This window comes from Chiloscyllium plagiosum, unplaced genomic scaffold (assembly GCF_037043375.1).
Source record: "Chiloscyllium plagiosum isolate Xiang-an unplaced genomic scaffold, Cpla_swu_hap1 HiC_scaffold_2, whole genome shotgun sequence".
Taxonomy (NCBI): Eukaryota; Metazoa; Chordata; class Chondrichthyes; order Orectolobiformes; family Hemiscylliidae; genus Chiloscyllium; species Chiloscyllium plagiosum.
The window spans coordinates 91,473,388-91,488,226 of NW_028270140.1; the positions used below are offsets into that span (position 1 = coordinate 91,473,388).

The 14,839-nt window shown below is 41.2% G+C and overlaps 1 protein-coding gene across 5 annotated transcripts in view; it reads left to right on the forward strand.

Annotated features, from left to right (window-relative positions):
- The window catches only part of epb41l4a (erythrocyte membrane protein band 4.1 like 4A), a 303,990-nt gene that overhangs the window by 214,815 nt on the left and 74,336 nt on the right, over positions 1-14,839 (forward strand). For all 5 annotated transcript variants that reach the window (XR_015760856.1, XR_015760851.1, XR_015760853.1 and 2 more), the window contains exons 12-14: positions 4,375-4,458; positions 8,296-8,417; positions 11,727-11,817. Coding sequence is in view for 2 of the 5 variants with exons in the window: in XM_043710600.2 (XP_043566535.2) it covers positions 4,375-4,458; positions 8,296-8,417; positions 11,727-11,817 (297 nt within the window). In the remaining 3 variants the exon portion in view is untranslated. The remainder of the gene's footprint in view (positions 1-4,374; positions 4,459-8,295; positions 8,418-11,726; positions 11,818-14,839) is intronic.

The window sequence follows — 14,839 nt, forward strand, 5'->3', positions numbered from 1 at the left end:
TGTGCCCGGACATGCTGAGGCAATCAAGCAGAGTTTTAGCAAAGAAGACTCAAACCGATGGTGCTTTGTCAAGCAAGGAAAACAGATACATTTTTGGGTTAACCACCAAGCAAATTGCTGATGAGAATAGATCCTGTCTTCAAAGAAACAAAACTCATCGAAGGAGAACTGTTCTTCTAGAAGTCCATTCCATTACGCTCAGAAGGTCAATTGAACGGTTTTTGTTAAAAATGATATTGGAAGATTCAGTCTGTTAGTGTAGGGTCAAGAGATCCTGTTAAATCTGCGAGGAGATTTTATTACAAGTCTACTTTTCTGAAGAGTGTATAGTGTAATGTATACACATGGTATGGAATTTCTGTTGTGGTAAGAAATTAATGTGAAGTATATATTTTACAGGTTAGTGTAGTAATTGCTGGCTGAGTAATGTTTAGCTAATTTTGACGTTTTGTTGTTTGTAACAATAAAAATCTTAACTAATGAATTGTTTTTGTGTGAAACTGAGCATCTGTCCATCAGCCATTGGGGGGCAGCATTGTGTAGGCAGCAAAACATGGCCAAGCAAAGGCTTCTCCTTCATCCCTCTACAATCCTGGATCAGTGAATTCAACATGCATTGTGACATCGAATACATCTTCCGCAACCTCTGCCTCCGGGATTATGTTTTCCACCAGGACACCTGCCCATTTTCCGAGGACTCCTTCTCCCACTTCCAACACACCCCATCCACCTGGACACCCTGAGCTGGTCTGCTCCTGCCCTCAATCTCCTTATTTCCAACTGCTGCCGGGACATTGACTGCCTCAACCTGTTCCCCCCCACCCCCCCCCCCCCCACCCACTCCAACCTCCCACCATCATAACATGCAGTCCTCCACTCCATCTGTCTTCAACCCCAACTTCATCATCAAACCAGCAGACAAGGTGGGTGCAGTGATAGTTTGGTGCTGAAGCCAGGCCCCGACTCAAAGACACCTCCTCCTACAGCCCCCAAAACCACAACCTCACCTCCAATCACCAAACCATAATCTCTCAGACCATACACAACCTTGACACCTCAGGGGATCTCCCACCCACAGCCTCCACCTCATAGTTCGGGAACCCCGCATTGTTCGGTTCTACCTCCTACCCAAAATTCACAAACCTTACTACCCCGGCCGGCCCATTGTCTCGGCCTGCTCTTGCCCCACCGCACTCACCTCAACACCATCCTATCCCCCCCAGTCCAGGAACTCCCCACCTACATTCGGGATACTACCCACACCCTCCACATCCTCCAATATTTTTCGTTTCCCCGGCCCCAATACCTCATCTTCACCATGGATATCCAATCCCTATGTACACCTATCCGCCATGACAAAGGCCTCCAAACCGTCCATTTCTTTCTCTCCTTCATCCCCAAGAGTACCTTTCCACTGACAATCTCATTCATTTGGCTGAACTGGTCCTCACCCTCCATAATTTCTCCTTTGAATCCTCCCACTTCCTCCAGATCAAAGGGGTAGCCACAGGTACCTGCATGGGCCCCAACTATGCCTGTCCCTTCATCAAGTTTGTGGAACAGACAACCTTCTTCAGCTACACCGGCATCATTCCCCACCCTTTCCTTCCTGATGACTGTATCGCCGCCACCTCGTGCTCCCACGAGGACGTTGAACAGTTCATCAACTTCACTAACTCGCTCCACCCCGACCTTTAGTTCACCTGGACCATCTCGGATACCCCACCTCCCCTCCTGGACCTCTCCATCTTCAGTTAACGATGACTGACCTAACACGGATATCTATCACAAACCCACCGACTCCCACAGTTACCTGGATTACACCTCTTCCCACCCTGCCTCCTGTAAAAATGCTATCCCTTACTCACAATGCCTCCACCGCATCTGCTCCCAGGAGGACCAATTCCACCACAGTGCATCCCGATGGCCTCCTTCAAAGACCGCAATTTCCTCTCCCACATGATCGATAATGCCCTCCAGCGCATCCCAACCACTTCCTGTACCTCTGCACTAGAACCCCATCCCTCCAACCGTAACAAGGACAGAACCCTCCTGGTCCTCACCTTCCACCCCATCAACCTCCAGATACATCATATCAACCTCTGCCATTTCTGCCACCTACAAACCGACTCCACCACCAGGGATATATTTCCCTCCGCACCCCTATCTGCGTTCCATAAAGATCATTCCATCAATGACTCTCTTGTCAGGTCCACGCCCCCACCAACACACTCTCCACTCCCGGCATCTTCACCTGCCACAGCAAAAATTGCAAAACTTGAGCCCACACCTCCCCCCTCACCTTCGTCCACGGCCCCAAAGGAGCCTTCCACATCCATCAGAGTTTTACCTGCACTTCCACAAACGTCATTTACTATTATCAGTTGCTCCTGATGCAGTCTCCCCTACATTGGGGAGACAGGACACCTACTTGCAGAGCGCTTCAGAGAACATGTCTGGGACACACGCATGAAGCAATCCCACCGCCCCGTGGCCAAACACTTCAACTCCCCCTCCCACTCCACCAAGGACATGCTGGTCCTGGGCATCCTCCATTGCCAAACCCTTCCCTGGAGGAAGAATGCCTCATTGTTCACCTTTGGACCCTCCAATCACATGGGATCAATGTGGATTTCACCAGTTTCTTCATTTCCCCTCCCCTCACCTATCCCAGATCCAACCTTCCAACTCAGCATTGCCCTCTTGAAATGATCCACCTGTCCATTTTCCTTTCCACCTCCGTTTCTACCTCCTCTTTGACCTATCACTTCACCTCCAGTTTCATCGACCTATAGCACTCTCAGCTACCTGCCCCCCAGCACCACCACCACCCCCCTATTTATCTCTCAGTCCCCTTGGGCCACAAGCCTTATTCCTGATGAATGGCTTATGCCCAAAGTGTTTATTCTCTTGCTCCTCAGATGCTTCCTGATTGGTTGTGCTTTTCCAGCATATACTCTCAACTCAGAAGCATCTACTGGATAGATACGAGTGAAATATATATGTTCGATTAGTTGATTTTTGTATCTATCACTGAGTAGTTTGTCCATACCATGTCGCTAATGCCTGAATTTCACTGAATGTCATTCACATGTACCATGCCAGATTAGGTGCATGTGATCTCTCCAATTTTGGATCAAAACAGAACTCATAGCACTAACACTCCGGATACTATGGAGCCTGGTTTTGCAGCCAATGAGCAGAACTTAGCGGTGATAACAATGGATTTCACTGAGGAGAAAGTGAGGTCTGCAGATGCTGGAGATCAGAGCTGAAAATGTGTTGCTGGAACAGCGCAGCAGGTCAGGCAGCATCCAGGGAACAGGAGAATCAACGTTTCGGGCATAAGCCCTTCTTCAGGAAGGGCTTCCTGAAGAAGGGCTTATGCCCAAAACGTCGATTCTCCTGTTCCCTGGATGCTGCCTGACCTGCTGCGCTGTTCCAGCAACACATTTTCAGCAATGGATTTCACTCTCCAGTTAGAGAGCATGGAGGATGTCTGTGTCACCTTTCCATAGGAAACTCAATACTACTTCATTTACCTGGATAGTGTCAGGCCTTCTACTGCATTAAAGCTTAATTTCATCAGAAATCCTGCCCCCAGGAACAACACACTAATCAGAGAAGAGCAGCTCTGCAGTGTCAGCAGGAGCAGTGGCCATTACCGGTATTGAACTGGGCTCTGTTCAAGCATTCAGTGATGGATACTCTGGAGATGGGGAGGTGAGGTAGAGTGGGGTTCACAGTGTGGGTGGATCAGTCACGAGCAAAAGTTGTTCCTTCACCCATACACCCACTTTCGAGGTTTGCAATTGGCCTCCAGCAGGAAGGCTTTCCATTACCCTTCCTATTCTGGACTTAATTGGAATTGGAGCGAGGTGGAAAATGGTCTGAGCTAAGCCCTGTACCTTCCCACCCTGTCACAAGAATTATCCTGCATCCACAACACCCCAACCCCAACCTTCAAACTCAGTCCCGAAAGGGAATGCTGCAGATATTCAATCAAGCTCTGCACCAAGATGGAAATTGCAATGAGAGATACCGCTTATTCATTTTTAAATTTATTTCAGTCTTTTGGCTCTTCAATATTTTTTCTCTCATTGTTCTTTTTCTGCTGAGGCCATTATATATTCTGGAATGCAACTATATAGGCTTGGGGCCGTCTGTCCAAGTAATAAGGCACTGATTATTGAATTTCTGGGTCGTTCAATAGCTGAGCTTGATACTGTCCTTGTTTTGTCTCCTTCCTCATATGAAAAATAGATATTGTAAAACTGCACCTTATTAAGTATTATGTTCATTTTTCACCGCAGGGGAAGTATAATTTATCAATTATATCTCTCTAAGTAAAATCATTTCATTTTATTTAATCAGATTACCCGAATCCGATGAGTATTCAAATTCTATGTCTCGAAAACTTAGCAAGCTGGGATCTCTCGGGTACAGACATCGATACAGGTAATCAGATTTCTCTAAACAATTGCTTTGGCTTAAGGGAAGAAAATTGTACAGAGCAATTCTTCTTCTGAAGTAATCTTTGTTTTTTAAAAGAGGAAAAGTAACTAAACCTTGAATAAATTTGCACAGTGGAAGCATTGTGGTATTTTTGCTTAACAACCATGCAATAATTATTGGGTTTCTCATTCAAACTGGGAAACCGTTAACTGTAGACCTATTCTTTTTCATTAATGATTGGATCAGTTCATTTTGATTAATACTGATTCAAATAATCATATAAAACATCTTCCTTTTTAGTCATGTTCTGTCTAATAAATAGCTGATCTCTCTGAATCCATTTTAGATAAGTTACAGTTTCACAATACTTTATTAACCAAGCTAAATTTAACAACATCTTTCATGAAATTGACCTTTATTGAGTGCAATAAATCCACAGAGGCTTTGGACAAAGTCAACACTCAAATAAATTAAAAAAAACATTTCCCTTTTGTATCACGTCACATTGATTGTGTGCTCTTGGTTCATATTATTTGTAATTAATAGATATTATTTCTCCATTAGCAGCTAAATTTTTAACTACACTATGACAAATGACGATAAGATATAGGATCAAATTAAGACCATTTGGCCCATCAAATCTGCTCCATTGTTGAATCATGGCTGATAACATTTCTCAACCTCATTCTCCTGCTTTTTCTCCATAACCCTTTATCCCCTTACTAATCTGTCTATCTATCTCGAACTTATACACACTCAACAACTTGGTCTCCACAGCCCTCTGCGGCAATGAACCCACAGATTCACCACCCTGTAGCTGCAGAAATTCCTGCACATTTCAGTTCTATTGGGTTATCCCTTCACTCTGAAGCTGTGCCCTTGGGTTCTAGTCTCTCCTGTTAGTGGAAACATCTTCTCCATATCCACTTTATCTAGATCTCTCAGTAGTCTGTAAGTTTCAATGACATTCCCCTCATCTTTCTAAACGCCATTGAGTACAGACCCAGAGTTCTCAAATTGTTCCTAATATGACAAGCCTTCATCCTCAGAATCATTCTTATAAATCTCCTTTTAAACCCCTCCAATGTCAACACATTTTTCCTCAGACACGGGGCCGTTATGTCTGAATTCAGCTTCCACCTCTCAAACTGCAAGGTGAATTCTGTCATTTTATGGTCATTGTTCCCTTGGGGTTCCTTCACCTCAAGGGCCCTAATATTTTTGGACTTCTTTGTCATGTTGGAATCTCCAATAGGGAGTGATGACTTTAAAAAAAATGCCAGTTCAAATAATAGCTGAAAGGAAAACCTAAAAATATTTATTAAACATAAAACCAGAAAATTGCAGGTGCTTAGATCAGAAACACATTCTGTTCTGAATCCATTTATTGCCCATCCCTAATTGTCCTGAGGGCAGCTAAGAGTCAATCGCATTGCTGTGTGTATGAAGTCACATACCAGGTGACATTTCTTCTCCTGAAGGAAATCAGTAAACCAGATGGGTTTTTCCTCAACAATCATGATTATTATTAAATTCCAGATTTTTATTGAATTCAAATTCTACCATTTGCCATGGCACGATTTGAACCCAGGTCCCCAGGACATTTCCTGGGTCTCTGGATTAACAGTCCAGTGACTATACCACTCGGCCATCCCCTTCCCTGATGCTGTCAGACTTCCTGAGTTTTTCCAGCTATTTCCATTTGTGACCCCAAAATATTTTATATTTTAAAATTCTTACTCTCATACAAACTGAAAACACAATTGAGTGGTTTTGGTAGACAGCTCATGCTTTAAACTATAAACTGAATTTCTTTTATTTTTAATACAGTCAAAAAGCCTACTCCACAGAAATCTGGAACACTCTCCTTTAATTAAGTATTCAATATTCCCAGAAACAATCCAAAAATGATTACTAGCTCCTAAGGGATTGCCTTTGTTCTTTCCCTTTCCTAGAAGTATCCGAACTGTCCTTCATAATCAGGTTTTTTGTACCTGGTGTTTCTCCTGTCTTAATTCTCCCGTCTTAATTTTTTTATCCTCACAAACTTGATCTTTCCGATTTGAACATGTGTTCTTAACCATATTCCTGCATGGAATTCTTAAAGACTTTTGGCCTTTAGCTGCTGTCTCTCCCAGATCCTGACAGACGGCATGTCTCTCTGAGTTATCAGGGATTTATGGTGAATCTTGTCCCCCACAAAACGCACCTCCATGAGGATGTGAATCACTTGTGGACTTTTTTTTGTGGATATATGCTGATTGGATATTCTTTTGATCCTGACCATATCCTGTCTTCGAAGTAAATGGACAGTTTAAAATCTAACTGTTCACAACCTGATATTCTCAGCACCTTACTGGGAATTTGGAGACTAAGGACACAATTTTCTCCTCCCAGGATGTGTTTTTTAGATTAGATTCCCTACAGTGTGGAAACAGGCCCTTCAGCCCAAACCGACCCTCCGGAGAGTAACCCACCCAGACCCATTTCCCTCTGACTAATGCACCTAACACTATGGGCAACTTAGCATGGCCAATTCATCTGGCCTGCACACCTTTGGACTGTGGGAGGAAAACAGGGTACCCAGAGGAAACCCAAGCAGACACAGGGAGAATGTGCAAACTTCACACAGACAGTTGCCCAAGGCTGGAATTGAACCAGGTTCTCAGGCGCTGTGAGGCAGCAGTGTTAACCACTGAGCCACCATACCACCCTCATGTTGAGGAAGGTTCACAGAAGGGCAAATGATTGCGTGATTTGTTGTTTTCATTTCTTATTAATAAGGATGCAGAGTATTTGTGTAGTTATTTCCCCAGACTAGTTAAGGAACTAGACTTGGTTAGATTTATATTACATTTAGATTTATATTACATTACAGTGTGGAAACAGGCCCTTCGGCCCAACAAGTCCACACCGACCCGCCGAAGCATAACCCACCCATACCCCTACATCTACCCCTTACCTAACACTATGGGCAATTTAGCATGGCCAATTCACCTGACCTGCACATCTTTGGACTGTGGGAGGAAACCGGAGCACCCGGAGGAAACCCACGCAGACACGGGGGGAGAACGTGCAAACTCCACACAGTCAGTCGCCTGAGGCGGGAATTGAACCCGGGTCTCTGGCGCTGTGAGGCAGCAGTGCTAACCACTGTGCCAGCGTGCCGTCCACAATTTCTTGTTGGAAAAGGGCACATTGCTTTTGTTATCTTTCATGTTATTTGAAGGATCTTTCATGTGTTAAACACGTGGTGAAAATGTGAATCTTGATAATGACATTGCTTATTAATTTAAGGTTGTGGAGAAATTTTTTACATAAATTTAAATCTGACAAGCTTACACTGTGTTCTTATTGAAGGATGTGATTTAATTTGAATGAGATTTGTTTTTGCAGTGCTGCAGAATATGATTTTGAGATTGAGTGCTGCGGTCATCCAATTTGACAGATCTTTCCAACTGAGAACTCTCTCAGTGCTTATCTACAGGCATGCACACTTACATCCAAGTCCATTATTTGATACATGATGTGTCATTTTAGTGTTATTCCAGTTAGTAACTGCAAACTATGATTTTGTTTAGTAAGGAGTTGGTCTTCACATCTAGAACCAAGGTAGTTGATTCATTTCACAGGTACAATCCTAACCACTTGTTATAGAGTCATTGAATCCCTACAGTACAGTGAATCCCTTCAATCATGTTTGGGACCATTCTAACTTCGGTGATATAAGCAGTTTATTAATTTAATTAATTTATATACAGCAAATTTCTATGAGTATAGTTATGCATACAATCTATATATATTTAAAGTAATAAACTTTAATAAATTATTTCTGAGCAGTGGTAAGACTGCATTTCAACTAAACCGAGACCAATCCATTGAGCTTCCACGGCCAGATCAGAATGTGAAAAGAACTCGCAGTAAAACGTACCCTAAACGGACAATTCATCCTCAGCAGTCAGGTAGGTGAGTTAGTCATGTTCTAGTGACTACATTTCAACACTTATTCACTGGTCATCAGAATTGGTTGTGATGTTTAGTTTCAGCATACTGTGAATACATAAAGGGGGTTTTTTCCCACTATTTTGTCTGGCCACATTTAGAGGTGGCCAAAATATATTGTTCAAACCATTGTAGGTGGACTGAAGAGTGTGGTGCTAGAAATGCACAGCAGGTCAGGCAGCATCCGAGGAGCAGGAGAATCGACATTTCGGCAGAAGGCCTTCATCAGGAATGAGGCTTGTGGGCCGGGGTGCATCTCTCAGCTCCCTGGCCCACAAGCCTCATTCCTGATGAAGGGCTTATGCCCGAAATGATGATTCTCCTGCTCCTCGGATGCTGCCTAACCTACTGTGCTTTTTCAGCACCACACTCTCGACTCTGATCCCCAGCATCTGCAGCCCTGACTTTCTCCCATTATAGGTGGACTGTTGGGCTTAATTTCTGAATGATTATACAGCTTTGGAAAATATTGCATTGTACTGTAGGTTATGTATAAAATATTTGAGAAGTTACACTGCGACAATGTAATAGTCTCTCTTTTGTGCTTTTACTGAAAAAGATTGAAGTAAATCCTCATCTTTTTTGCTTCCAGTATAGAAATTTACATTCTGGGAATATATGTTAGCAATTTGTTTGTGTGCCTCCTTCAATTTCAAGTCTTAAAAAGTTAATGCATATAAAATCATGACGGCAAGTCCCTGTACTGCTGGGGTGCAAAGCTATTGGATGATCTATGATGCATGATAAAAAGGAATCTGTGCATGACAGATAATGTAACACTAACAGGAACCCACACATTGGTGATAGAATGATAGACTCATACTGTCATCAATTCTGTCATGCCAGAGCTACACTAAATTTCCACCAGTCCCACTGCCAAGCACTAGGCCCATAGCCTTGAACATGATGATATTTTAACTGCTCAACCAAGTACTTTTTAAAGGTGATGAGGTTACTCACCTCTACTACCGTCCCAGACAGTACATTTAAGATTGAAGACAATCTGGTTGAAGACAATTTTTCTCTAATCCCCTTGTCTTATATCTAATAATTATGGGGAGAAAGTGAGATCTGCAGATGCTGGAGATCAGAGCTGGAAATGTGTTGCTGGAAAAACGCAGCAGGTCAGGCAGCATCCAGGGAACAGGAGAATCGATGTTTCGGGCATAAGCAGTGATATATAAGTTTAAAAATTTATCTGGGGTTAAATAGTGCATTTGTTTGCTTCCCCCAGGTGGTGTAGCTGTGACATTTCTTTAAAATGGTTGGAATTAATCCTGTGCCCTATTTTGTTTTCTTGCATTGATGTGCATGAGCATTTTCACCCTGTTGTTTTGTCAAAGGTTTGCTCTTTTAATAATTAAGATAATTGCTAATGCCTCTCGAAAAATGTATCGAAGTTGTGACAGACAACAGCTGTTCAGGAATCCCTTATGTTGGTTTACAATGTTGATCATGTGACAACTGTGCATGCAATTTTCTGATTCAAAGCTACAGTATTATATCTTTGATCATTCTGGAGAGGGCATAAATGCCACTACTTGAATCTGGCTGTATTATCAGCCAGTTGGCTGTGAAAGTCTGACCAGCATTTGAGAAGATCATGACAGATCCGTCTGTGGCCTCAACTCTTGTCTATCTACCCTTATACTCAATGACTCTGTTGTCAATCAGAAATCTATTTAAGTGAACCTTAAAAATATTCAATGACCCTGCCTTTACTGCTCTGTGAAGAAAAGTCCACAGACCAATGACTCTCAAAGAGGAAAAATAATTATCCTCAGTTTCATCTCACTGGGAGACTCCTTAATTTTAAACTGTGCCTTTAGTTCTAGTATCTCTCCTAAGGGGTAACATGCTTTAACCATTCACTCTGTCCTTAAGGATCGTGTATACTTCAATAGATCACTTCTAGTTCTTCTAAACTCCAATGAATATCGGCCCAATCTATCCAACCTTTCCTCCTGTAATGAATCAAGTGAATTTTCTTTTTACTGCATACAATGCTATTATATCCTTTCTTAAATAAAAAAATGCAAACTATACATAAAACTTAAGATGTGGTCTCATCCTTCCCCTATACATCCAAAGCAAATAATTCTTACTGATATATTCCCTTCCTTTCTAATAAACAACATTCAATTTGCTTCCTTAATGACTTGCTGAAACAACCTTTATATAATTCAGGTACCAGGATACCTAGAAGCCTCTGTCTCCCAGAGTTATACAGTCCCTCTCCAGTTGAATAATATGTTGCTTTTCTATTCTTTGTGTCAAAATGAATGAGTTCATATTGTTTCATACTAGATTTGTCACAATTTTGTTAATGATAATTTTCTTTGTTGATTATTTATATGTTGACCAGATAACAAGTATTGTGCATTTTTTTGCTATTTTCATGAGGAAAGGAATATTTAGAGAAATGCATTGTACATGTACTAATGGCTTGCTATGGTCATGTAAAATTTACTATAACTTGCTTCCACCTTTGTTGATGACCAATAAACATATTGTATAAAACAGCATTGCTTAAAAATGAGAGTTCTCTCTTTTAAGTCAGAAATGAGGATCTGTGAGGATCTGTGGAATCTCTTCTCCATAAAGCAGTGGATGCTGGTGGATTCAAGAGCTGAATTAGATAGACTTTAGAAAGGCAAGGGGGTTTAGGGGTTATGGGGTAGAGGAAGGGGCAGTGACGTGGAGTTATTATCACATTCAGATCAGCTATGACTTTATTAAATGCAAAAACGACTTGAAGGGTCAAATGGTCTAAACCTACTTCTAAGTGCCATGTTCCTATTTAATTCCCACATGATTATTGGAAATATCACAGAAGAGAACTAATCTGATAGGTATTCTTTATTTGAATGTTTTTAGAGATGAAGAACAAAATTATTAGTTCTATCTTCCCTAGGTTTAAGTCATAGCTGTACCATTTAGTTTTTACAGTGCAGTGTCTTGATTGCAGCTTTCAAAATTTATAAGGAGCCAGTGGGAAATAGCGTAGGCAGAGATTTATGCTTACTTTTCCCATGAGATAAAGGTTTGAACTCACTTAAAGGAAACTAGTAAACAATTATGTCTCAATTCATTTTTGTTTTCTGATCTATTTTATTCCTCTAAAGGATAGGTTACTTTGCAGAACAAATCAATTAATCTGAAATGAGTTGATCATTAAGTAATTTCATGATTAACCATTTTATCTGTTTCTTAAATAGTTAATCATTTAGCACTTGTATAAATCTTGATATGTGATATTGTTACCACAGGTCCAAACAGTGTTAGTCCTAGTCATATCAAAACAGACCGTACGGAATATGATGGCACCACCAAAGTTATTGCACCTTCACCAATGAAAAGGTAAACCTGTCTTATACTCAAGATTATTGGGTAAATCTGTACAAAGCTCTTATTTCATAACTACAATTCTAAAAAATCTGTATCCAAAATTCAGATTCAGATTGAAATTCTAAATTCAAATTTTCTTTACTTGCTTTTCAATTTAGCATTGGCATTTCTCAAATGTTGTATTCCTTTTTTTCAGGTTTCTTCATGGGTTTATCACGTGTAAATAATATAAAGCTGTACCAGCTTGAAGGGTGTTACTCATAGCTCCAATGTTTGAGTGGATAAACATAGAAATATTCAAATTTTCCAAGTGCAAGTCTGTCTATATACTGTACAAATTACTCACATAAGTTGTGGTTGCATTCCTCAAAAAGCCAGAAAATGAAACGATTTTAAATGAATCATAAGTTCTCATAGAAATCAATGTTAAAGTCAGCATTAAAGTCAGCATTAGGTTCATTCGAACAATTTCTACCCTAGAAAGAAAAACATTGCAGTCACTGTGTATTCCTAACTGAAATAACTGCAAAAGAAAGTGCATCAGTAACTATTAAATAAATATAATACAGTACATCCTGATCCCTCTATAATAGTGTTTAAAATAATTTACAAAAATATTCTCAACTATATTTTAGGATTGAATAGTCTCCATCTAGTGTTCTAACTTAGTCAGTGCAGGGAGTTACTAAGTTCCTACACTGACCAATAGATGGGGCCCTTTGGTATGAGTTCAGAATGACAGTCAGCAGAAAGAAATAGTTTTAATTCCAAAAGGAGTAGTCCAAGGAAATGTAGAAAGAGACAATCAAAGTCAGGAGGGAAGAAGCAAAACTAGATGGCCGAGTGAGTGACAAAGAATTTTGGTTCAAGTGACAATTCTACACAAAGGGGGTGGAAGGTGTTTTAACTAAATTTTACTGCAGAAAGTAAACATTCCAGAATGAGAGGTGAGTGGGAAAAGATTAAAGTGGGGATCAAAAAGCCATCCTGCAGTGAGACCAGCAGTGGACTGACATCACATACTGTAGCATGATACGAGTGCAAGAAAAAAAGCTGATTGATTAGTAGAACTGGTGAATATTTTTACTTTTTAAAGTAAAAATGAAGTCTTTTGTTTGTGCTTAGGTCTCCAATGTTATTCTTTTCTCTTTTAAAATAGCTAGTTAAGTATAAGATTGATATTGGTCTATTTTAAAAGTTAAGAGATAGCATTATGGTAGAGTATAAAGAGCATGGAATCTAGAATAATGAACTTATTCAAGGTGATGCAGGCCGGTGATGTGTTGTTGCTGTAGCATGTGGAAGCTGCTGGAGATGAGGGTGATTCAGAGCAAATCTGTAGTAAGTGTTGCTGCTCAAGGAACTTTGGATCCAAGATGAGGAGCTGAAGTCTGAGTTATAGACCTGCCATTACCAGGACACTTAGCTCCAGTGTGCAATTATACCCCTCAGACTGAGGAGTTCAAAGTTGATCAGGGAGAAGAGGGTGTGACTACAGATGAGGCAGCTGTGGAGACCCAGGGAGATGCATCTAAGGAGCCTCAGCTCCTGCAATTGTCTAACAGTTACAAGGTCTGTGCAAGCTGTGCAGGGGAGAACAAGGACTGCAGGTAGAATGAGTAAACTGACAATGGTACCTTGGTACAGCATGTCATTCAAGTAGCTGAAGGAAATAGAAATAAAGTTGGGGTAGGGGACAGTAGAAATAGGGTAATAGATACAGTTCTGTGCAAATGACAGTGGAAGTCCCAAAGGGTGTGCTGCCTACCTGGTGTCAGTATTAAGAACATCTCAGGGCTGGAGAAGAACCTGGAGAGGGAGGAGGTAACAACAACATTGATAGGACTAGAAAAGGGGTTCTGCTGAAAGAATTTGAACAGTTAGGAGCCAAATTAGAAAGCAGAGCCTCCAAGGTAATAATCTCTGGATTGCACCCTGAGCTATAGGCAAGGTTGTGTAGGGTCAATAAAATCAGGGAGTTAAAGGCACGCTTCAAAGATAGTTGTGGCTGGAATGAGGTTCAGTTCATGGGGTACTGCCAGCAGAGAAACAGAAATTGCTGGAGAAGCTCAGCGGTTCTGGCAGCAACTGTGCAGAGAAAAACAAAGATAATGTTTTGAGTCTAATATGACTTTGTCAGTACTGGGGTAGACGGATGCTACACTGGTAGGATGGGCTTTGTTTAAACCATGGTGGGACCAGTGTGCTAGTGAGTCAAATAACTAGGGCTGTGGAGACGTTTCAAACTAATTGGGGGAGGGGGGGGGTGGAGGTTTTGGAAAAGTGGAAATATAAGTTTACAAAGCAATAGAATATGACAGAATTAATGGGCGGCTTTGGATAACCATAGCCAGGTTGAGACAAGAAATGACAGTGATTGAAATATAGAAAAAAAGCAGTACATGGGGTCAAGGGCTTGGAAAATGACAAAACTGGCAACATTAATGGCTATTTCCTTGGAAGTATGTGTTGTTTAGAAGAACATAAATTAATGGTACAAATAGAGGCGAATGTTACGATCTTACAGCCATTACAGAGACATGGTGGCAAGGAGATCAAAGCCTGGAATTAAACATTCAGGGGTATATGACTTTTCAAAAGCTCTGGCAAAGGGTGGTGGGGTGGCTTTGTTAGTACAGGATGCAATAGGTACAATAGCAAGAGATGATCTTAGTTCAGAAGATGTGGAATCCATATGGGCAGAGTTAAGAAGTAACAAGGGCTAGAAGACATTGGCAGGAGCATTCTATAAGCCCTCTTAGAGGAGCTATTCTGTGGGACAGAGAATAAATCAGGAAATGATGCAATTATGTAAAAAAGGCATTGCATTAATCATAGGTGACTTTAATCTTCATGCAGATTCAAAAAGTCGGATTGGTTTGTGGAAGAATTAATAGCATGTATTCAGGACAGTTTCCTCGAACAATAGACTATGGATCCAACCAAGGAGCAGGCTATTTTAGATTTGGCAGTGTGAAATAAGGCAGGTTTAATAAATTAGCTCAGAGTAAAAGATCCCCAGACAATAGTGACC